This window comes from Lissotriton helveticus, chromosome 6 (genome assembly GCF_964261635.1).
Source record: "Lissotriton helveticus chromosome 6, aLisHel1.1, whole genome shotgun sequence".
In the NCBI taxonomy this organism is placed as follows: Eukaryota; Metazoa; Chordata; class Amphibia; order Caudata; family Salamandridae; genus Lissotriton; species Lissotriton helveticus.
This window is the reverse complement of record NC_136067.1, coordinates 2,118,909,211-2,118,935,745: the sequence shown is the minus strand read 5'-3', so window position 1 is coordinate 2,118,935,745 and position 26,535 is coordinate 2,118,909,211. Positions and strand designations below refer to the sequence as shown.

At 42.1% G+C, this 26,535-nt stretch overlaps 1 protein-coding gene across 3 annotated transcripts in view; it reads left to right on the top strand.

Annotated features, from left to right (window-relative positions):
• The window catches only part of LOC144764091 (NACHT, LRR and PYD domains-containing protein 3-like), a 337,958-nt gene extending 312,120 nt beyond the window's left edge, over nt 1-25,838 (top strand). For all 3 annotated transcript variants that reach the window (XM_078650250.1, XM_078650248.1, XM_078650249.1), the window contains one exon: nt 25,595-25,838. In XM_078650250.1, coding sequence (XP_078506376.1) covers nt 25,595-25,679 — 85 coding nt within the window. In that variant the 3' untranslated portion in view covers nt 25,680-25,838. The remainder of the gene's footprint in view (nt 1-25,594) is intronic.
• Nucleotides 25,839-26,535: the final 697 nt, after the last annotated feature.

Here is a 26,535-nt window from a genome sequence, read left to right as displayed (position 1 = left end):
AGACCCTTCCTTTCCATACATTCTTACTACAAATTCCAGTTTCCATAATTCATGCACAGACCTTCATTTTCCTACATTCATATTACAACTTCCAGTTTCCATAATCCACGCACAGACCCTTCCTTTCCAAACATTCTTACTACTGCTTCCAGTTTCCATAATCCATGCAGACCCTTTATTTCCATACATTCTTACTACAACTTTCAGTTTCCAAATCCATGCACAGACCCTTCATTTTCCTACATTCTTACTACAACTTCCAGTTTCCATAATCCGTGCAGACCCTTTATTTCCATACATTCGTACTAAAACTTCCAGTTTCCATAATCCACGCACAGACCCTTCCTTTCCATACATTCTTACTACAACTTCCAGTTCCCATAATCCATACAGACCCTTTATTTCCATACATTCTTACTACAACTCCCAGTTTCCATAATTCATGCACAGACCCTTCATTTTCCTACATTCTTATTACAACTTCCAGTTTCCATAATCCATGCACAGACCCTTTATTTCCATACATTCTTATTACAACTTCCAGTTTCCATAATCCATGCACAGACCCTTCATTTTCCTACATTCTTATTACAACTTCCAGTTTCCATAATCCATGCAGACCCTTCACTTCCCTACATTCTTACTACTACTTCCAGTTTCCAAATCCATGCACAAACCCTTCATTTCCCTACATTCTTACTACAACTTCCAGTTTCCATAATCCATGCACAGACCCTTCATTTTCCTACATTCTTATAACAACTTCCAGTTTCCATAATCCATGCCCACCCTTCATTTTCATACATTCCTACTACAACTTCCAGTTTCCATAATCCATGCAGACCCTTTATTTCCATACATTCTTACTACAACTTTCAGTTTCCATAATCCACGCACAGACCCTTCCTTTCCATACATTCTTACTACAACTTCCAGTTTCCATAATCCATGCAGACCCTTTAATTCCATACATTCTTACTACAACTTCCAGTTTCTATAATCCACACACAGACCCTTCCTTTCCATACATTCTTACTACAACTTCCAGTTTCCAATATCCATGCAGACCCTTTATTTCCATACATTCTAACTACAACTTCCAGTTTTCATAATCCATGCACAGACCCTTCATTTCCATACGTTCTTACTACAACTTCCAGATTCCATAATCCACGCATAGACCCTTCATTTCCATACATTCTTACTACAACTTCCAGTTTCCAAATCCATGCACAGACCCTTCATTTTCCTACATTCTTACTACAACTTCCAGTTTCCCTAATCCATGCACAGACCCTTCCTTTCCATACATTCTTACTACAACTTCCAGATTACAAATCCATGCACAGACCCTTCATTTTCCTACATTCTTACTACAACTTCCAGGTACCGTAATTCATGCACAGACCCTTCATTTTCCTACATTCTTACTACAACTTCAAGTTTCCAAATCCATGCACAGACCCTTCATTTTCCTACATTCGTACCACAACTTCCAGTTTCCATAATCCATGCACAGACCCTTCATTTTCCTACATTCTTACTACAACTTCCAGTTTCCATAATCCATGCAGACCCTTCATTTTCCTACATTCTTACTACAACTTCCAGTTTCCAAATCCATGCACCGACCCTTCATTTTCCTACATTCTTACTACAACATCCAGTTTCCATAATCCATGCAGACCCTTTATTTCCATACATTCTTACTATAACTTCCAGTTTCCATAATCCATGCAGACCCTCTATTTCCATACATTCTTACTACAACTTCCAGTTTCCATAATCCACACACAGACCCTTCCTTTCAATACATTCTTACTACAACTTCCAGTTTCCATAATCCACGCAGACCCTTTATTTCCATACATTCTTACTACATCTTCCAATTTCCAAATCCATGCACAGACCCTTCATTTTCCTACAACTTCCAGTTTCCATAATCCATGCACACCCTTTATTTCCATACATTCTTACTACAACTTCTAGTTTCCTTAATCCACGCACAGACCCTTCCTTTCCATACATTCTTACTACAACTTCCAATTTCCATAATTAATGCACAGACCCTTCATTTCCCTACATTCTTACTACAACTTTCAGATTCCAAAATCCAGGCACACCCTTCATTTCAGTACATTCTTACTACAACTTCCAGTTTTCATAATCCATGCAGAACCTCATGTCCCTACATTCTTACTAAAACTTCCAGTTTTCATAATCCATGCAGACCCTCATGTCCCTACATTCTTAATACAACTTCCAGTTTTTTTAATCCATGCCCAGACCTTTCATTTCCCTACATTCTTACTACAACTTTCAGATTCAAAAATCCAGGCAGACCCTTCATTTCACTACATTTTTACTACAACTTCCAGCTTTCATAATCCATGCAGACCCTCATGTCCCTACATTCTTGCTACAACGTCCAGTTTTTTTAATCCTTGCACAGGCCTTTCATTTCCCTACATTCTTACTACAACGTCCAGTTTCCGTAATCCATGCAGACCCTCATGACCCTACATTCTTACTACAACTTCCAGTTTTTTTAATCCATGCACAGACCCTGCATTTCCCTACATTCTTACTACAACTTCCAGATTCCATAATCCATAAAGACCCTTCATTTCCATACGTTCTTACTCCAACTTCCAGATTCCATAATCCATACAGACCCTTCATTTCCATACGTTCTTACTACAACTTCCAGATTCCATAATCCACGCATAGACCCTTCATTTCCATACATTCTTACTACAACTTCCAGTTTCCAAATCCATGCACATACCCTTCATTTTCCTACATTCTTACTACAACTTCCAGTTTCCATAATCCATGCACAGACCCTTCCTTTCCATACATTCTTACTACAGCTTCCAGTTTCCAATTCCATGCACAGACCCTTCATTTTCCTACATTCTTACTACAACTTCCAGTTTCCATAATTCATGCACAGACCATTCATTTTCCTACATTCTTACTAAAACTTCCAGTTTCCAAATCCATGCACAGACCCTTCATTTTCCTACATTCTTACGAGAACTTCCAGTTTCCATAATCCATGCACAGACCCTTCCTTTCCATACATTCTTACTACAACTTCCAGTTTCCAAATCCATGCACAGACCCTTCATTTTCCTACATTCTTACTACAACTTCCAGTTTCCATAATCCATGCAGACCCTTTATTTCCATACATTCTTTCTACAACTTCCAGTTTCCATAATCCATGCAGACCGTTTATTTCCATACATTCTTACTACAACTTCCAGTTTCCAAATCCATGCACAGACCCTTCATTTTCCTACATTCTTACTACAACTTCCAGTTTCCATAATCCATGCAGACCCTTCATTTTCCTACATTCTTACTACAACTTCCAGTTTCCAAATCCATGCACAGACCCTTCATTTTCCTACATTCTTACTACAACTTCCAGTTTCCAAAATCCATGCAGACCCTTTATTTCCATGCATTCTTACTACAACTTCCAGTTTCCATAATCCACGCACAGACCCTTCCTTTCCATGCATTCTTACCACAACTTCCAGTTTCCATAATCCATGCAGACCCTTTATTTCAATACATTCTTACTACAACTTCCAGTTTCCATAATCCACGCACAGACCCTTCCTTTCCATACATTCTTACCACAACTATCAGTTTCCATAATCCACGCGGACCCTTTATTTCCATACATTCTTACTACAACTTCCAGTTTCCATAATCCACGCACAGACCCTTCCTTTCCATACATTCTTACTACAAATTCCAGTTTCCATAATTCATGCACAGACCTTCATTTTCCTACATTCATATTACAACTTCCAGTTTCCATAATCCACGCACAGACCCTTCCTTTCCAAACATTCTTACTACTGCTTCCAGTTTCCATAATCCATGCAGACCCTTTATTTCCATACATTCTTACTACAACTTTCAGTTTCCAAATCCATGCACAGACCCTTCATTTTCCTACATTCTTACTACAACTTCCAGTTTCCATAATCCGTGCAGACCCTTTATTTCCATACATTCGTACTAAAACTTCCAGTTTCCATAATCCACGCACAGACCCTTCCTTTCCATACATTCTTACTACAACTTCCAGTTCCCATAATCCATACAGACCCTTTATTTCCATACATTCTTAATACAACTCCCAGTTTCCATAATTCATGCACAGACCCTTCATTTTCCTACATTCTTATTACAACTTCAAGTTTCCATAATCCATGCACAGACCCTTTATTTCCATACATTCTTATTACAACTTCCAGTTTCCATAATCCATGCACAGACCCTTCATTTTCCTACATTCTTATTACAACTTCCAGTTTCCATAATCCATGCAGACCCTTCACTTCCCTACATTCTTACTACTACTTCCAGTTTCCAAATCCATGCACAAACCCTTCATTTCCCTACATTCTTACTACAACTTCCAGTTTCCATAATCCATGCACAGACCCTTCATTTTCCTACATTCTTATAACAACTTCCAGTTTCCATAATCCATGCCCACCCTTCATTTTCATACATTCCTACTACAACTTCCAGTTTCCATAATCCATGCAGACCCTTTATTTCCATACATTCTTACTACAACTTTCAGTTTCCATAATCCACGCACAGACCCTTCCTTTCCATACATTCTTACTACAACTTCCAGTTTCCATAATCCATGCAGACCCTTTAATTCCATACATTCTTACTACAACTTCCAGTTTCTATAATCCACACACAGACCCTTCCTTTCCATACATTCTTACTACAACTTCCAGTTTCCAATATCCATGCAGACCCTTTATTTCCATACATTCTAACTACAACTTCCAGTTTTCATAATCCATGCACAGACCCTTCATTTCCATACGTTCTTACTACAACTTCCAGATTCCATAATCCACGCATAGACCCTTCATTTCCATACATTCTTACTACAACTTCCAATTTCCAAATCCATGCACAGACCCTTCATTTTCCTACATTCTTACTACAACTTCCAGTTTCCCTAATCCATGCACAGACCCTTCCTTTCCATACATTCTTACTACAACTTCCAGATTACAAATCCATGCACAGACCCTTCATTTTCCTACATTCTTACTACAACTTCCAGTTTCCGTAATTCATGCACAGACCCTTCATTTTCCTACATTCTTACTACAACTTCCAGTTTCCATAATCCATGCAGACCCTTCATTTTCCTACATTCTTACTACAACTTCCAGTTTCCAAATCCATGCACCGACCCTTCATTTTCCTACATTCTTACTACAACATCCAGTTTCCATAATCCATGCAGACCCTTTATTTCCATACATTCTTACTATAACTTCCAGTTTCCATAATCCATGCAGACCCTCTATTTCCATACATTCTTACTACAACTTCCAGTTTCCATAATCCACACACAGACCCTTCCTTTCAATACATTCTTACTACAACCTCCAGTTTCCATAATCCACGCAGACCCTTTATTTCCATACATTCTTACTACATCTTCCAATTTCCAAATCCATGCACAGACCCTTCATTTTCCTACAACTTCCAGTTTCCATAATCCATGCACACCCTTTATTTCCATACATTCTTACTACAACTTCTAGTTTCCATAATCCACGCACAGACCCTTCCTTTCCATAAATTCTTACTACAACTTCCAGTTTCCATAATTCATGCACAGACCCTTCATTTTCCTACATTCCTATTGCAACTTCCAGTTTCCATTATCCACGCACAGACCTTTCCTTTCCATACATTCTTACTACAACTTCCAGTTTCCATAATCCATGCAGACCCTTTATTTCCATACATTCTTACTACAACTTCCAATTTCCAAATCCATGCACAGACCCTTCATTTTCCTACAACTTCCAGTGTCCATAATCTATGCACACCCTTTATTTCCATACATTCTTACTACAACTTCTAGTTTCCATAATCCACGCACAGACCCTTCCTTTCCATACATTCTTACTACAACTTCCAGTTTCCATAATCCACGCACAGACCCTTCCTTTCCATACATTCTTACAACAACTTCCAGTTTCCATAATCCATGCAGACCCTTTATTTCCATACATTCTTACTACATCTTCCAATTTCCAAATCCATGCACAGACCCTTCATTTTCCTACAACTTCCAGTTTCCATAATCCATGCACACCCTTTATTTCCATACATTCTTACTACAACTTCTAGTTTCCATAATCCACGCACAGACCCTTCCTTTCCATAAATTCTTACTACAACTTCCAGTTTCCATAATTCATGCACAGACCCTTCATTTTCCTACATTCCTATTGCAACTTCCAGTTTCCATTATCCACGCACAGACCTTTCCTTTCCATACATTCTTACTACAACTTCCAGTTTCCATAATCCATGCAGACCCTTTATTTCCATACATTCTTACTACAACTTCCAATTTCCAAATCCATGCACAGACCCTTCATTTTCCTACAACTTCCAGTGTCCATAATCTATGCACACCCTTTATTTCCATACATTCTTACTACAACTTCTAGTTTCCATAATCCACGCACAGACCCTTCCTTTCCATACATTCTTACTACAACTTCCAGTTTCCATAATCCACGCACAGACCCTTCCTTTCCATACATTCTTACAACAACTTCCAGTTTCCATAATCCATGCAGACCCTTTATTTCCACACATTCTTACTACAACTTCCAGTTTTCAAATCCATGCACAGACCTTTCATTTTCCTACATTCTTATTACAACTTCCAGTTTCCATAATCCATGCAGACCCTTCACTTCCCTTCATTCTTACTACTACTTCCAGTTTCAAAATCCATGCACAGACCCTTCATTTTCCTACATTCTTACTACAACTTCCAGTTTCCATAATCCATGCACAGACCCTTCATTTTCCTACATTCTTATTACAACTTCCAGTTTCCATAAACCATGCACAGACCCTTCCTTTCAATATATTCTTACTACAACTTCCAGTTTCCATAATCCATGCAGACCCTTTATTTCCATACATTCTTACTACAACTTCCAGTTTCCATAATCCACGCACAGACCCTTCCTTTCCATACATTCTTACTACAACTTCCAGTTTCCATAATCCATGCAGACCCTTTATTTCCATACATTCTTACGACAACTTCCAGTTTCCAAATTCATGCACAGACCCTTCATTTTCCTACATTCTTACTACAACTTCCAGTTTCCATAATCAACGCACAGACCCTTCCTTTCCATGCATTCTTTCTACAACTTCCAGTTTCCATAAATCATGCAGACCTTTTATTTCCATACATTCTTACTACAACTTCCAGTTTCCAAATCCATGCACAGACCCTTCATTTTCCTACATTCTTACTACAACTTCCAGTTTCCATAATCCATGCAGACCCTTTATTTCCATACATTCTTATTACAACTTCCAGTTTCCAAATCCATGCACAGACCCTTCATTTTCCTACATTCTTACTACAACTTCCAGTTTCCATAATCCATACAGACCCTTCATTTCCATACGTTTTTACTACAACTTCCAGATTCCATAATCCACGCATAGACCCTTCATTTCCATACATTCTTACTACAACTTCCAGTTTCCAAATCCATGCACAGACCCTTCATTTTCCTACATTCTTACTACAACTTCCAGTTTCCATAATCCATGCACACCCTTTATTTCCATACATTCTTACTACAACTTCTAGTTTCCATAATCCACGCACAGACCCTTCCTTTCCATAAATTCTTACTACAACTTCCAGTTTCCATAATTCATGCACAGACCCTTCATTTTCCTACATTCTTATTGCAACTTCCAGTTTCCATAATCCACGCACAGACCTTTCCTTTCCATACATTCTTACTACAACTTCCAGTTTCCATAATCCATGCAGACCCTTTATTTCCATACATTCTTACTACAACTTCCAATTTCCAAATCCATGCACAGACCCTTCATTTTCCTACAACTTCCAGTTTCCATAATCCATGCACACCCTTTATTTCCATACATTCTTACTACAACTTCTAGTTTCCATAATCCACGCACAGACCCTTCCTTTCCATACATTCTTACTACAACTTCCAGTTTCCATAATTCATGCACAGACCCTTCATTTTCCTACATTCTTATTACAACTTCCAGTTTCCATAATCCACGCACAGACCCTTCCTTTCCATACATTCTTACAACAACTTCCAGTTTCCATAATCCATGCAGACCCTTTATTTCCACACATTCTTACTACAACTTCCAGTTTTCAAATCCATGCACAGACCTTTCATTTTCCTACATTCTTATTACAACTTCCAGTTTCCATAATCCATGCAGACCCTTCACTTCCCTTCATTCTTACTACTACTTCCAGTTTCAAAATCCATGCACAGACCCTTCATTTTCCTACATTCTTACTACAACTTCCAGTTTCCATAATCCATGCACAGACCCTTCATTTTCCTACATTCTTATTACAACTTCCAGTTTCCATAAACCATGCACAGACCCTTCCTTTCCATACATTCTTACTACAACTTCCAGTTTCCATAATCCATGCAGACCCTTTATTTCCATACATTCTTACTACAACTTCCAGTTTCCATAATCCACGCACAGACCCTTTCTTTCCATACATTCTTACTACAACTTCCAGTTTCCATAATCCATGCAGACCCTTTATTTCCATACATTCTTACTACAACTTCCAGTTTCCAAATTCATGCACAGACCCTTCATTTTCCTACATTCTTACTACAACTTCCAGTTTCCATAATCCACGCACAGACCCTTCCTTTCCATGCATTCTTTCTACAACTTCCAGTTTCCATAAATCATGCAGACCTTTTATTTCCATACATTCTTACTACAACTTCCAGTTTCCAAATCCATGCACAGACCCTTCATTTTCCTACATTCTTACTACAACTTCCAGTTTCCATAATCCATGCAGACCCTTTATTTCCATACATTCTTACTACAACTTCCAGTTTCCAAATCCATGCACAGACCCTTCATTTTCCTACATTCTTACTTCAACTTCCAGTTTCCATAATCCATACAGACCCTTCATTTCCATACGTTCTTACTACAACTTCCAGATTCCATAATCCACGCATAGACCCTTCATTTCCATACATTCTTACTACAACTTCCAGTTTCCAAATCCATGCACAGACCCTTCATTTTCCTACATTCTTACTACAACTTCCAGTTTCCATAATCCACGCACAGACCCTTCCTTTCCATACATTCTTACTACAACTTCCAGTTTCCATAATCCATGCAGACCCTTTATTTCCATACATTCTTACTACAACTTCCAGTTTCCATAATTCATGCACAGACCCTTCATTTTCCTACATTCTTATTACAACTTCCAGTTTCCATAATCCATGCACAGACCCTTTATTTCCATACATTCTTACTACAACTTCCAGTTTACATAATCCATGCACAGACCTTTCATTTTCCTACATTCTTATTACAACTTCCAGTTTCCAAATCCATGCACAGACCCTTCATTTTCCTACATTCTTACTACAACTTCCAGTTTCCATAATCCACGCACAGACCCTTCCTTTCCATACATTCTTACTACAACTTCCAGTTTCCATAATCCATGAAGACCCTTTATTTCCAAACTTTTAAAGTGGTGCAAGAACTCCTTAAAGTTCCCGAACCTGTGGCTACACATGCCAAACAAAAGTGTAAGGAGCTTGCAGATTTCTTTCATACAAAAATAGAAAAGATACTTAGTTCCCTGCCTCAGACCACACGACCTCAGCAGACACAGGAAAAGAACTCCTTAACTCAGCCTAGAGAGCCATTTACCGTTCTAGATACTTTTGGCCCAGTTTCATAAGCCGAAGTACTGAAAGTTCTTACATCTACGAAAAGTGGGTCCCCAATGGATCCGGTCCCTATGAAATTTTTAAAACAAGTAGCACCATCCATTGTAACTCCTATCACTGATTTGATGAACGCTTCTTTTTCCCAGGGTGTAGCAGGGTTTCCGTTCTCCCACAGAACTGTGCATAGAGATCTAGAACCTCAGTGAGTTAGGATGATCCAAAACTCATCTCAGTGTCAGAAATCCCCTTACCTAGCTAGCTACAGTGTCTCATGGCTCATTATGAAATGATCCATGTCTTAGACAAACCAGAACATGAACTTTAGAATACCTCAGGAATCGTGGAACACATGAACACTCTTTCGTTATATAATCATTTCAAACCAAAACTGAGAGTCAAAGAGCACACGTGCAAGTTTGAAATATTTATTATTCAATGCAAGGTTCTCAAACGCAGTATCTTGTATAATACCAAAATGCAGATTATAAAAATCAGAGTTAGCAGCATAGTCACTAATCCATAGTAAGCAAACGGTGATAGCATGTTACAATGCAAAATCTATAGAAATCTATATCACCTATATTTCGCGCACCCTATTTAGCATATTATTTTATATCTAAGAAGGTCTCATTCGGGCTTTAGCAGGGCGGACCCATACCTCTAAATGTCAGTAGGAGTAGTTCACATCAACAGCTACCAGCTCTCTTCATGCGCAGCACCAAGTGTCTGTATTCATTCCGTGTAACTCTATCTTAAACCCGCGTAGAGCCCAAAATGTTGGCATCAACATTATTTGTGTTATGTCTAATGTGGTGCGAGGATCAGGCTTCCCAACAACCTTGTGTTAGGTTATTCTTAGAGTGTGCAGCTCTCAGTGTGCAGACAGTTGTACCAAGTGTACCAGGCAAAGCTGATAGCATAGAAATAACATATTATTCTCAAATAAATCACATCACCGCTTCTAGGTTGAAAGCGACAACAACAAGTAGGTGTCGTGTGCAAAACTGAAGCCGAAGGAAAAACGGCTGTTTAAACATGAAATACACTCATGCTAACTTAACGCAATATATGTAACGAAGTATCCATATGACACCCCCCCATTGATCCGAGCACCGTCAAACATAAGGGAAAAGGCAATACTAAATCAGATACATAAAATGAAAGCAAAGTTCAATAATCTTGAGCTAAAATAAGCTAAAAAATATGTATGAATGAATATGTATGAATGCCTACAGTGGCCTCAAATCTAAAATTAAAAATAAAACTTTCGAACCAAAAGTTATCCGCCAGGTCTCAAAAATATAAAATGTAGGACCAGGTCGCATTAATTCAAATGTCTGTAAGAGAAAAAACAAGGCACTTATCCGATATCCAAAGTCATGTGCCACATTGACGTTATTTTCAGCGACATCACATGATTGAACTCTCCATCATTTGAGTACAGTTCATCCCTCCAATCCAGCAAGGGGAAAGTCATATTCCATAACAAAGCAATCCTCCCAGGCATCTCACGATTGGACAGTATATGCAAAGTAAGTTGCAACAGCCTCCAGTATGAAATCACTGCCATCCTCCGAAAATAGTTCAGCAATCCAATTCAGCAATGGGAAAGAACATACGTGCTCCTCCAGCATCGGATCCTCCCGTAACGTCAGAGGACAACTCGGTGGGTTCACCAGAACGCTGTGTGTCAGAAAGGCATGCGCCGCTGCAGAGATCTCCCATTGGCCCAGTACTCCATTTATCGCTGCCAAGGCCATAACTCTTTCGCCAGAACAAATCAGCTCGTGAGCCACCACGGGACGCATTAGCTGATCAAAATCGACGTCAGGAGCAGTCCTCAAGCATAGGCACAAATCAATGGCCCAATCGAACTCGCAGCTCAGGCAGTGAAACACAGGTTGGACACACGTGAAGTCGGTGAACCGAAATGACAATCTATAAGCCGTGCTTAATGCTGCAAGCGGCAATGTTCCATAGTAATTGAGCATCCGATTACGGCACAGTGTCAGGAGGCGTTGAACGGCTTCTTGCGCAGGATGGGCATCCATGTTTTATGAAGAAAAACACCAACAAAATGCCAGCGGCTACAGCCAGTAAAACAGGTAGTCCACCAAACAAACTCGAAAAAATAGAGTGGAAAAACGTGGGAATGATACCAAAAACTTTTTCAAATGTAGTCACGAGGCCACTGCTAACCAATTTAAAAAAATGTGCAAGCCCAGTCGTGGAAGATGCATTAAAGATCTGGTGCACCAGCTCACAGAAATGAAACGGCAAATCAGTATTTAAAAGCGCCTGCACCTCTGTGCGTGTGTTAGCTATGTGAAGGACATAATTTTCCCGGGCCGAACTCAGGGTCACTTGTTTTTGAGACAAAAGGGCCCTTATTCTGCTTAAACCATTGAACTTCGCTTCCAAGGTTGGAATCCGTGGCCAGATGGAGACATCTGAAGACCCATGCGTGGGTGGGTATAGAACATTCTTGCAACACACCACACGCTCTGATACAGTTACCACATAAGCCACACCAATTAATAACCCACAACATAACTCGTTGTTTAAAAGCAAATAACTACCATTAGTCAATAATGTAAACGTGGGAACTACTGCTGGAACTGGCGTGCCTTTTAAAACACATGCTAAATTTGGGCGGTCCTGATTACAAGAACCGTGTAACTGAATGTGTCTGCATATTAATGAATGGTCAGGTGACTGTGTGCATTCCTCACCATTAAGATTCACTTCTTTTCCATCCTTCAGACATCTGTATGTGTATGGTAATGACCATGCCTCATGTAGGAATGCATTGCCTAGCGGTTCATATCGTCCTATAGCAATATACCGCATACAATTAGTAAATTTGTATAAGGGAAATGGTAATGTAATTAATCCATGAATAAGCCACGTGGCAGTAGTGGTTTCAGCAACAGAGAAAGGTAAGGATTCTAGCTTTTCAATATGTAACATAGAAAATGACGCATCACGCATGGAAAGCATGCGTTGCTTTTCAGTCAGATTAAAAGGGGCGAAAAGGGACGAAACGTTCAACGAGTTCCAGGGAACTCGACCAGCCTTAAGTGTCTGTAGGGTCCATGCAAACTGCATTACAGAACGTAACTGATTTTGACCATGGTATAACGTGGACACTTCATCATGTACAATATCAACAACAGAAGAAACAATATTATCCAACGTGTAAATCCTGGAAGAAAGCATGTTAATACTGTTATCGACCACTGCAAGCACTTTTTCCAAATTTGCTTGATCAATAGCTCTCAGGCGTTTAGCAGCCTCAATCTGTGAAAATTTCCAAATTTCATTGTACACAGCATAAAGCCAGCGTTTAGATCTACCCCTAGCCGGGCCTTTTATAAAATCATTTAGCTCTATGTTCTCATTCAACTGGGACAGATGCAGTTTAACTGCAGCCAAAGTGGAATGTTGTAACCAGTTCTGACACAATTTGCCTACTGAATAAGTAGTAACAGTGTAATCTGTTTCAAACCCGGGACCTGGCCTGATGTGTGTAAAACCTTCAGACAAACCCAAAAAACGACGTTGGCAAGAATCAGAGCTTCTTTGCCACAAAAGCCACCCCTCTGGATCAAAACTGGAAATATTAAAGGAGGAATTGTGCAAAAGTGCTCGTATCCCACTGATGGACAATGTAGTGAAATTACTCCAACCTGAATATTCTTCCAAATCAGGGATAGTAGGTGTATTTAATTTTTTAGATGTAGCCAATCCAAAGCATGTTGTTTGGGAAATAGTAGAATTTAAAAACAACATGTGATTCGGGATGAGACATGCACGATGCAAAGCCTCAGTGCCTTGTACCTGCCAATCTTTGGTACCCCAAACCGATTTAAGGTCAATAGCCTCCTTCCATAACTCATAGCCATCTATAGCTAACTTGTCTAGAAAGGACTTCGAATACAGCAATTTTGTATCGGTAAGTCTAACTTTGGACATGAATTTCTGTTTCACTTTAAAATAAAACGACTCAGGATTTGATTGATTAAAATCTGTAAAATAAGAGAATTTCCCCAGAAATGTACTTGAGCTCCCCTGTAAAGGAGCAGGACAATGTTCCCACTGTGTGTAGTTCACAGGAACCCTCCTGGAACTTGTTTTGTGTAAGAAGTGATTCCCATAATGTTGATAACAAAACAAATCACCATAATTGACAGAATCTAAGTACAACTCCTCAGCATCAAAGGCCGCATAATATTTCAAATCAGAGAACAATGCTTCCACGGCCTGAATATCCCAATCATCAGAACGAATATCTTGCTTAATCACATCTCCCATGTTTACTCTAAGCACATTAGGAACATTAATAACTTCTGTGGGGCCATGTATCTGAAACCTAACCGCATCCCACACAATCCCATCAAGGACAGGCCAAGCAGTAATCTCTACTGTATTTAAGTCTCTTTTTAGTCTGTGTGCTGAATGTGAGGAGGAAAGAGGGGCCAATGTTCCATTAAGGTACCGAATTCCTGTTCTTTCTTTCACATAATGGCCATCGATCAGGCGGAAAAAATAAAACACAAAACCAATTGACATAAAAAGATAAAATGAAAATAGTATCAGCCAAACGTATGTCCAAGGTGGAATTATAAAATGTTTTTTAAACAGCGTGGCATATTTTGCAATAGTCGATGGTTTCTTTGAAAGTTCCGAATCAGAGTCAAAAGAGAATCTGGACTGGTTAGCCAAACGAGCTTGTAAATCGGACATAGATAAATCAGCAGGATCTGCATAGGTCAATTCATCAATGTTAGTAACAGGAATTGTATTTAATAAAGGACTAGATATGGCAGGCATCTCGAGGGACACCTCCTGTTCTGCACCAGATGTAATAGCCAGCACAGAGTGCCTCACCATGGAAGGACAGGATACAGCCGGTGTCATGCTATGAAGAAACGGCCACCCTGTGTGTCTTGACATTGTCAATAGAAATAAATCTGTTTTCTTTACGACCTGGAAGTGGTGGTAAAATGACTGTTCTTGTGCCCTTCACTCCAAGAACTCGAACCGGTGCTCGATATGAGGGACCAAACTCTTTCTTGTTATCGATCTTCTCTCGAACCAGTTCTCCAACTTGGGGTAGCCAGCCAACTACCGGGATCTGCAACGCATCATCCGACGTGGAGGGCAAGTGTTCCTTAGCAAGACTGTCTCTGGTCTTTTGTAGATTCTGTAAAACATTGCAATGTTCATCTACGTCAAAGGCCGCGGCCTGGGCCTGGCAGTCTGCACCATCGAGGTCAGGGACGTACATCTTGATACCAAAGAGCATTTCGTATGGGGTCCGCCCACCCAGAGACCTTCTAGGGAGATTATTAAGCGCACGCTGCACGCCATAGAGGTGGGTCAGCCAGTTTCTACCAGTGCCTATAACTCGGGCTGTCAAAGATTGCTTTAAGTCGCGGTTCATTCGTTCTACTACACTATTGCCCTCAGGCCTGTAGGGACTTGAAAACTTGACTTGGACTCCCAACGAAACCATAGCATCCTTATACGCCTTAGAGGCGAAAGCCGGACCCTGGTCCGAATGGAAAGTACCACAGGCAAAGATTCCCACAAAGACACGCAAATCCTTAATGACAGTCCGCGAATCAGCGCTTCGATGCGGCCATACCCACACAAAGCGTGTGCATGAGTCAACTGCTACTAAGATGTATTTATACGCAGTATCAGAGGAAAAAGGACCGCAGTGATCCAAATAAACGCAACCAAGCGGTTTATTAGAGATGTACAACTGTGTCTGAGGCGGACGCGCAGCAGTAGAAGGCTTAATCTGCTGACAAATGTCACACATAAGGACATAATCGCGCATCTGTTTGTACAGTCCCCGCCACCAGAACCTTTGTTGTAGCTGAGTTACAGTGGCTGAGACGCCCGCATGCGCAGACGCCACACCTTCATGAGCCGCTGTAATCAGAGAAGCTCTGCGATCCGAGTTGGGAACTAGACGTTCGCCAACTTCAGGAATTTTCACATAAGGAACCTTATCGGGACTTAAGTGGTATGTGTACTTCGAAGGGAACCCCGCAGGATATTTACCTCCCTTCTCCGTGGCAGCAACAGCCGCCAAGATGTCATCATCTATTTTGCTTTTGGACCTCGTGACTGCTGCAACTAAGTATTTTGATACCGCAGACTTCGCTGCCTCATCAGCAAGCGAATTACCAACAGCGTGGACCCCCACGCGCTGATGGCCGAGAGTATGAATCACAAACACGAGCGGCAGTTTCTTTTTAAGTTCCGCCACTCGGACCCAGATCATTTTATGTTTTATTGTGCTACCTTTGGAATCACGAAAATCATTCTGAATCCAAAAGAACAAGTTCTCATTGTAAGACTGGACACAGTAGTAAGAATCACTTACGATTAAAGTCGTCACACAAGGATCAGCGTACTCCAATGCGAGCATAAGAGCACGAAGCTCTGCTAATTGTGCGGTGCAGTCCCCTAGTGTTTGCGTGTGCACAACACTGGACTTGAACTCATCGTTCACCATGGCACCGACTACAATGGCGCAAGCGGAAACGTAGGCATGTTTAGAGCCATGCGCAACCTGCGCCGAACCATCAGTGTAAATGATACAATGGAAATCCTCCAACGGCCGCATCGCTAAAGGAGCAGGATGAACAAATTCATACTGTAAATACTCCTGCGACCGTAAAGCGGCGTCAAAAATAAACGTGACATCCTGAGATGTCAAGGATGTAGCCCACTGAATCCACCGAGGGTGCAAAGCTTTAGAATTCGGTACACTGGCTTTCGTGACCGCCTCCAAGGCAGGACACGGGGTAACAACCAACATGCGCTTTCCCTGCGACAGGGCACGTTCCTTAAGAATTGCCATCTGCACAGCCGTTAAAACTTTCTCCACAGTGGAAAAATGCAGTTCAGCCGAAGTGTACAAGTGTGACTTGTAAGCAATAGGTACAGTATCCCCTTCATTAAAAGTCAGGTACGTGAAACCCACCGTCCCAGGGATAATTCTTATCACCAGGTTGGTCTGGTTATCACGAGTCTGTAAGTAGTCAGAAGCGAGCAAATCAGCCTGCAAAGACTGCAGAATGGCTGAATGCTCAGGCAGCCAGCATGATTTGGAAAAAGATGGTTGTATCAGCGCATACAAAGGCTTGATACGCTGGGCATATTCCGGAATGTATGTTCTACCGAAATTCAAAAAACCCAGTAAAGACTATAATTTTTTCAGCGTTGTCGGAGAGCGCAACTGCGCGCACTTCTCCAGGAAGTGAGGAGCCAACCCCTTTCCTTCGTGGTTAAGTTCATAACCCAGAAACAACACTGTGTACTCCGCAATGTGTGATTTTGCAAAGTTAAACTTGTAACCCATGTCTGCAAAGTTACAAATTATGCTGTTTACTCGACACAGATGCTCCCAAAGTTCGTCGTCTGTGAGATAAATGTCATCCACATAAGAACAAGCAACTGGATCGAAGCTCTCCAAAAGAGAGACTATGCGGGCGGAAAACACTCCAGGACTATTCTTATAGCCCATCGGGAGTCGTTTAAACATTTTTTGTACGCCGCCGCACGTAAAACTGGTCCATTGGGAACTTAGACCATCTAATCTGTGTGCATAAAAACCACTGGAAATGTCAAGCGTGGTTTTGAACCGTTTACGCTCAAGACTATTCACTAGGGCAGAGCCGTGAGTATTCTGTACTGCACAGTTACGGCAATGCGAGTTCAAATGCCGGTAATCCAAAACCAGACGATATGAGCCGTCCGGCTTGTTCACAGTAAAAAGGGGATTATTCATTGGTGACACACACGTTTCAATTACACCTTGATATTCCAATTGTTCAAGGATAGACGCGACAGAAGCTTTAGCTTCACGCCGTATGGGATACTGAGGTTGTGGCTGTGGCCGTGACCGTAAAGGAATCTCATGGCTAGGGGACAATTTATCCCAGCCACACTGATTTCGGTACACAGCCGGCGCAAGCGCCAGAGCCCACTCTTCTGCAAAATGCAGCACTTCCACTCTCGATACAGTGTGCGCGAAACTGGGGAGGATCACCTCCTCCCCTCGCGGAGCTGCGAGAACAAAAGGTGGGGGCCAGTCAGCCTCCGAAAGCAAAATGTCATACGTTGACGAAAGATTTTCCCAAAATACCCCTTTTACAGTTCGTTGCATGTCACCTTCAATTAACAGGACAATTTCAAAAAGTCGTTCAGGGGGAGCAACATGTGTATCAGCCGTTTCAATTACAACATAAGTGTCAGTCGCTGTCACCTTCAACAGTGGACGGAGGGCCTCTCTCACTATGGTAATCTCCGCCGCGCTGTCCAGCAAGGTCAGAGCCCACGTCAGATTCCGAAGCCGCGTTCTCACTATCTGGGGCATATCGATGCGCCGTTAAGGCTGCGACCTTCTTCTTGGCAAACTGCGGTCTCTTTGGCGTCGAGTCGACCCGCTGATCCCCTTCACTTCGCGTGCGGGGCTGGCCACGTCCTTGCTGGCCACCCCTGCCCCTGCCGCCCCCTCCACCACCGGTTGACGGAGCCGATGAGTCCTGAAAGGAACGAGGAGAGCGTTGGTCAGAAGCCTGAAATCTTTCAGGCGATTTAATCGTCGCGCGATCGCGCAAATCATAAACTCGATCTGACTGCGCAGGTTGTGAAGGTGCCGGACTAGAAACCTGTGTCTGCTGTTGTTGTTGCTTACCCTGATTCTGCTTTTTAGGCCAATTTTGTTTTTTGGACTTGGGTTGTCCACCCGTTTCCGAAGACTGTCCCTGGGGCTGCTTCTTCTCTTTTTCAGAAAAAGCCTTAACACCCTTAGAAGTGCGGCCAACCATTTTATAAGCCGCCACAATAATTCTTGCTAGCTGACGGGGTTTCTCGGCATCGGGAATTAACGCCAGAGCATTGGCCACCTGAAAGTTCACTGCATCCCCCTTGACATTTGCAAGGATAAGACCGCAAACTGTCTCAAACGAGCCGCTCAGGCGCATACCTAATTCAACCGCCGACTCCGGTCCGTGATCATCCTGAACACGTTTAAGGACCGCAGAAAGGTTTGACACAGATGGGGTGCCATAGCACCTCGAGTAAACCGCTGCAAAAGTCTTACCCCATGTTTCACAGTCAGCAAGTTCAGGGGCTAAATCTTTCGGTAAACTAAGCGTAAGAATCCAGTGTTTTTCACCCGGAGTCGTATTAGGAAACACAGCCTCCAGCTGGTCGAATTTCTCGGCAAGCCAGTAAGGAAAATCATCCTTATCCTGGGGCTTCTTGCCCATAACGGAATTCACCAAGACAGGACTGATTTTCAAACCAGCCTGTTCTGCTCGAAGCTGCGCACCTGCGGGGGCTGCGCCATGAACATTACGACCAATGTAATGAACAAGCGCCCTAATCACTCCAACCGCGACGTCATGAAGACGCCGCAGGTCAGCCACATTACAAGTAGCGCGATTAGGGTGAGGAGTAAATCCACCCAAAGCGGGCCAATTTGTGCCCGGAATGGACAAAGGACCTAACCTCGGAGCCGTTAAAGAATGGGGTAGGGCGCCACCAAACCAAACTCCGTGCTGCCAAGCATCGATAGGTACTTCCAGTGCCCTGTACGGAGCATAAGCCGCCGGTACAGCCGAGGCAGTGTATGAATGGAAGACACCCGAATTAGCGTCCACTTCCGGAAATGTCACCCAGGAATAAAACAATTCGTACGGGTACGCATGTTCCGCACTCACCACTAGAACCACAGCCAAGCCTTCCACAGGGACATTATATGCCCGCAAGTGGTCGCGAACCGCGACGCGGCTATGCTGCGGTATGTCCACGGCCATGGCAGCACAGGAAGAGAAAAAAGACAAAGAACACTTTGTAGCACAACTGGGTAGTAATTCAAAGAAACCGTTTTTAGAAGAATTCAAGCTTGAAAAGACCTATTTTAAAAATAGGTAGGTTTTTCCGACACCACCGTTTACCGGAAACGGGAATGAAGGTGTCAAGGTTTGAATGATATACTACTTGAGTGTCATGATATAAGGCCAACAACGTACGGGCGCCATGTAGCAGGGTTTCCGTTCTCCCACAGAACTGTGCATAGAGATCTAGAACCTCAGTGAGTTAGGATGATCCAAAACTCATCTCAGTGTCAGAAATCCCCTTACCTAGCTAGCTACAGTGTCTCATGGCTCATTATGAAATGATCCATGTCTTAGACAAACCAGAACATGAACTTTAGAATACCTCGGGAATCGTGGAACACATGAACACTCTTTCGTTATATAATCATTTCAAACCAAAACTGAGAGTCAAAGAGCACACGTGCAAGTTTGAAATATTTATTATTCAATGCAAGGTTCTCAAACGCAGTATCTTGTATAATACCAAAATGCAGATTATAAAAATCAGAGTTAGCAGCATAGTCACTAATCCATAGTAAGCAAACGGTGATAGCATGTTACAATGCAAAATCTATAGAAATCTATATCACCTATATTTCGCGCACCCTATTTAGCATATTATTTTATATCTAAGAAGGTCTCATTCGGGCTTTAGCAGGGCGGACCCATACCTCTAAATGTCAGTAGGAGTAGTTCACATCAACAGCTACCAGCTCTCTTCATGCGCAGCACCAAGTGTCTGTATTCATTCCGTGTAACTCTATCTTAAACCCGCGTAGAGCCCAAAATGTTGGCATCAACATTATTTGTGTTATGTCTAATGTGGTGCGAGGATCAGGCTTCCCAACAACCTTGTGTTAGGTTATTCTTAGAGTGTGCAGCTCTCAGTGTGCAGACAGTTGTACCAAGTGTACCAGGCAAAGCTGATAGCATAGAAATAACATATTATTCTCAAATAAATCACATCACCGCTTCTAGGTTGAAAGCGACAACAACAAGTAGGTGTCGTGTGCAAAACTGAAGCCGAAGGAAAAACGGCTGTTTAAACATGTAATACACTCATGCTAACTTAACGCAATATATGTAACGAAGTATCCATATGACAAGGGCTTGGTGCCACCAAGCTGGAAAATAGCAGTGGTCAAGGCACTTTTAAAAAAGCCTAACTTGGACACGGGGGAATTGGCAAATTTTAGGCCTATATCTCTCCTGCCAGGCCTCAGCAAAATTGCTGAGAGGCTAGGGAATTATCAATTGTCAGGCTTCCTGGAGTCAAACGGTCTGCTCCGAGACTGGCAGACCGGATTCCGCCCAGGCCAGGGCACTGACACTGCCCTTCTGACAGTCGTAGAAGAATCCAGACGCATTTTGGACTCGGGAGGATCAGTGGCAGTGATCCTCCTGGACCTTAGTGTGGCGTTTGACACCGTTAATCATCAGGTGCTGATTCAGCGACTACAACTTCCAGGTTCCATAATCCATGCAGACCCTTTATTTCCATACATTCTTACTACAACTTCCAGTTTCCATAATTCATTCACAGACCCTTCATTTTCCTACATTCTTACTGCAACTTCCAGTTTCCATAATCCATGCACACCCTTCACTTCCCTACATTGTTACTACAACTTCCAGTTTTCATAATCCATGCAGAATCCTTCATTTTCCTACATTCCTACAACAAATTCCAGTTTCCATAATCGATGCACAGACCCTTCATTTTCCTACATTCTTACTACAACTTCCAGTTTCCATAATCGATGCACAGACCCTTCATTTTCCTACATTCTTACTACAACTTCCAGTTTCCATAATCCATGCACAGACCCTTCATTTTCCTACATTCTTACTACTACTTCCAGTGTCCATAATCCATGCAGACCCTTTATTTCCATACATTCTTACTACAACTTCCAGTTTCCATAATCCACGCACAGACCCTTTCTTTCCATACATTCTTACTACAACTTCCAGTTTCCATAATCCATGCAGACCCTTTATTTCCATACATTCTTACTACAACTTCCAGTTTCCAAATTCATGCACAGACCCTTCATTTTCCTACATTCTTACTACAACTTCCAGTTTCCATAATCCACGCACAGACCCTTCCTTTCCATGCATTCTTTCTACAACTTCCAGTTTCCATAAATCATGCAGACCTTTTATTTCCATACATTCTTACTACAACTTCCAGTTTCCAAATCCATGCACAGACCCTTCATTTTCCTACATTCTTACTACAACTTCCAGTTTCCATAATCCATGCAGACCCTTTATTTCCATACATTCTTACTACAACTTCCAGTTTCCAAATCCATGCACAGACCCTTCATTTTCCTACATTCTTACTTCAACTTCCAGTTTCCATAATCCATACAGACCCTTCATTTCCATACGTTCTTACTACAACTTCCAGATTCCATAATCCACGCATAGACCCTTCATTTCCATACATTCTTACTACAACTTCCAGTTTCCAAATCCATGCACAGACCCTTCATTTTCCTACATTCTTACTACAACTTCCAGTTTCCATAATCCACGCACAGACCCTTCCTTTCCATACATTCTTACTACAACTTCCAGTTTCCATAATCCATGCAGACCCTTTATTTCCATACATTCTTACTACAACTTCCAGTTTCCATAATTCATGCACAGACCCTTCATTTTCCTACATTCTTATTACAACTTCCAGTTTCCATAATCCATGCACAGACCCTTTATTTCCATACATTCTTACTACAACTTCCAGTTTACATAATCCATGCACAGACCTTTCATTTTCCTACATTCTTATTACAACTTCCAGTTTCCAAATCCATGCACAGACCCTTCATTTTCCTACATTCTTACTACAACTTCCAGTTTCCATAATCCACGCACAGACCCTTCCTTTCCATACATTCTTACTACAACTTCCAGTTTCCATAATCCATGAAGACCCTTTATTTCCAAACTTTTAAAGTGGTGCAAGAACTCCTTAAAGTTCCCGAACCTGTGGCTACACATGCCAAACAAAAGTGTAAGGAGCTTGCAGATTTCTTTCATACAAAAATAGAAAAGATACTTAGTTCCCTGCCTCAGACCACACGACCTCAGCAGACACAGGAAAAGAACTCCTTAACTCAGCCTAGAGAGCCATTTACCGTTCTAGATACTTTTGGCCCAGTTTCATAAGCCGAAGTACTGAAAGTTCTTACATCTACGAAAAGTGGGTCCCCAATGGATCCGGTCCCTATGAAATTTTTCAAACAAGTAGCACCATCCATTGTAACTCCTATCACTGATTTGATGAACGCTTCTTTTTCCCAGGGTGTAGCAGTGTTTCCGTTCTCCCACAGAACTGTGCATAGAGATCTAGAACCTCAGTGAGTTAGGATGATCCAAAACTCATCTCAGTGTCAGAAATCCCCTTACCTAGCTAGCTACAGTGTCTCATGGCTCATTATGAAATGATCCATGTCTTAGACAAACCAGAACATGAACTTTAGAATACCTCGGGAATCGTGGAACACATGAACACTCTTTCGTTATATAATCATTTCAAACCAAAACTGAGAGTCAAAGAGCACACGTGCAAGTTTGAAATATTTATTATTCAATGCAAGGTTCTCAAACGCAGTATCTTGTATAATACCAAAATGCAGATTATAAAAATCAGAGTTAGCAGCATAGTCACTAATCCATAGTAAGCAAACGGTGATAGCATGTTACAATGCAAAATCTATAGAAATCTATATCACCTATATTTCGCGCACCCTATTTAGCATATTATTTTATATCTAAGAAGGTCTCATTCGGGCTTTAGCAGGGCGGACCCATACCTCTAAATGTCAGTAGGAGTAGTTCACATCAACAGCTACCAGCTCTCTTCATGCGCAGCACCAAGTGGCTGTATTCATTCCGTGTAACTCTATCTTAAACCCGCGTAGAGCCCAAAATGTTGGCATCAACATTATTTGTGTTATGTCTAATGTGGTGCGAGGATCAGGCTTCCCAACAACCTTGTGTTAGGTTATTCTTAGAGTGTGCAGCTCTCAGTGTGCAGACAGTTGTACCAAGTGTACCAGGCAAAGCTGATAGCATAGAAATAACATATTATTCTCAAATAAATCACATCACCGCTTCTAGGTTGAAAGCGACAACAACAAGTAGGTGTCGTGTGCAAAACTGAAGCCGAAGGAAAAACGGCTGTTTAAACATGTAATACACTCATGCTAACTTAACGCAATATATGTAACGAAGTATCCATATGACAAGGGCTTGGTGCCACCAAGCTGGAAAATAGCAGTGGTCAAGGCACTTTTAAAAAAGCCTAACTTGGACACGGGGGAATTGGCAAATTTTAGGCCTATATCTCTCCTGCCAGGCCTCAGCAAAATTGCTGAGAGGCTAGGGAATTATCAATTGTCAGGCTTCCTGGAGTCAAACGGTCTGCTCCGAGACTGGCAGACCGGATTCCGCCCAGGCCAGGGCACTGACACTGCCCTTCTGACAGTCGTAGAAGAATCCAGACGCATTTTGGACTCGGGAGGATCAGTGGCAGTGATCCTCCTGGACCTTAGTGTGGCGTTTGACACCGTTAATCATCAGGTGCTGATTCAGCGACTACAACTTCCAGGTTCCATAATCCATGCGGACCCTTTATTTCCATACATTCTTACTACAACTTCCAGTTTCCATAATTCATTCACAGACCCTTCATTTTCCTACATTCTTACTGCAACTTCCAGTTTCCATAATCCATGCACACCCTTCACTTCCCTACATTGTTACTACAACTTCCAGTTTTCATAATCCATGCAGAATCCTTCATTTTCCTACATTCCTACAACAAATTCCAGTTTCCATAATCGATGCACAGACCCTTCATTTTCCTACATTCTTACTACAACTTCCAGTTTCCATAATCCATGCACAGACCCTTCATTTTCCTACATTCTTACTACTACTTCCAGTGTCCATAATCCACGCACAGACCCTTAAATTCCATACATTCTTACTACAACTTCCAGTTTCCTTAATCCATGCACAGACCCTTCATTTTCCTACATTCTTACTACAACTTCCAGTTTCCATAATCCATGCACAGACCCTTTATTTCCATACATTCTTACTACAACTTCCAGTTTCCATAATCCATGCACAGACCCTTCATTTTCCTACAACTTCCAGTTTCAATAATACACGCAGACCCTTTATTGCGATACATTTTTACTACAACTTCCAGTTTCCATAACCCATGCACAGATACGCCATTTCTCTACATGGTCACTGCAGCTCCCAGATTCTTCAACCCATCCTTTGTCTCTCTACTTTGTTACTACAACTGCCGGTGTCTGTAACTCAAGCAGTCCAACTTCATTTGTCTGTGTTGTTGCTACAACTCCCACTTTCAGTAATCCCTACAGAGCATCTTCAGTCCTCTGCATTGGTATTTCTTGTAACCCATGAGACATCCTGTGCTACTACACCTCCCGGTTGTAGCTGCGTCTTCATTTCTCTACATTGGTACTGTAGCTCCCAATATCTGTGACCCAGGCTCAGGTCCTTCAGTACTCCAAGTTCTTACTGCAAGTTCTAGCTTCTGTAACTCATTCACTGGTCTTTACATATTGTATATTGGTACTACCACATCACCAGTGGAGAATCAGCAACAGCTGACTTATCCTTCTACAGGCATCCAGATTTATTCAGAGGACCAGGCAGCGGGTGAAGTGTTTACTTTCTTTCAGACCTTGGGGTTCACGGTGGTCATTGGCTCACATATGGAAACTGTAACACGAGTTCTCACAGTTCTTGTTTCTTGACTGACTTTCTTTCTTTCAGGTTGTCGGGCAATCAGTTCAGCCCTGAAGGCCAAGAAGAACTGAGAGTATTGACGAAGGAAAAAATTGAGCAGAATTGGTATTAATGATATCTCGATTAATATTATTATTCTTAATTTATTTCACTGTAGTCACCTTAAACATTTAGAGGAGCAGAAATTGTACACAATTGCGTAATGCTGTGCGTTTCTGTGTGGACAACTCTATGTTACCCTTCTGACTGATAAATGACTTCTGTCCTCCAATGATCTGCACCTGTTTCACTTTTTGAAATATTTGAAATGTGAGAGAGGCTGGCATCCTGAGCGGTGGGCGAGAGACTGGTAGAGACTGGCATCCTGGTCAATGTGTGAGAGACTGGCATCCTGAGAGAAGAGGGAACAAGAGGAGGGCACAGCTGGGAGGGGCACTGGATACCGATGCATAGGACACAGGATAGGAGGGCAGAGGAGGCAGGGGCAGAGGAGGGGGTACTAGAGAAGAGGGTACAAGAGGGGGGCACAGGAGGGGGCACTAGAGAAGAGGGTACAAGAGGAGGGCACAGCTGGGAGAGGCACAGGAGGGGGCACTAGAGACGAGGGTACAAGAGGAGGGCACAGCTGGGAGGGGCACTGGAGACAGATGCATAGGACATGGGAAAGAAGGGCAGACTGTCTGCTGTACCCAAGAATGCAAAAACAGACACATGGAGGGACAGGAGATGGGCGCACAGGGTCTGGAGATGGGGAAACAGCGACAGGAGATGGAAGTACACGGACAGGAGATGGCAGACACATGGACAGGAAATAAGGGCACAGGGACATGTGATGGAGACACAGGGACAGGAGGTGGGGACACAGACAGGAGGTGGGGACAATGGGATTGGAGATGGAGACACACAGACAGGGTGCAAGTGGCAGAAGATAGGGACACATGGGGGGGATGGGAAACAGGGACACAGAG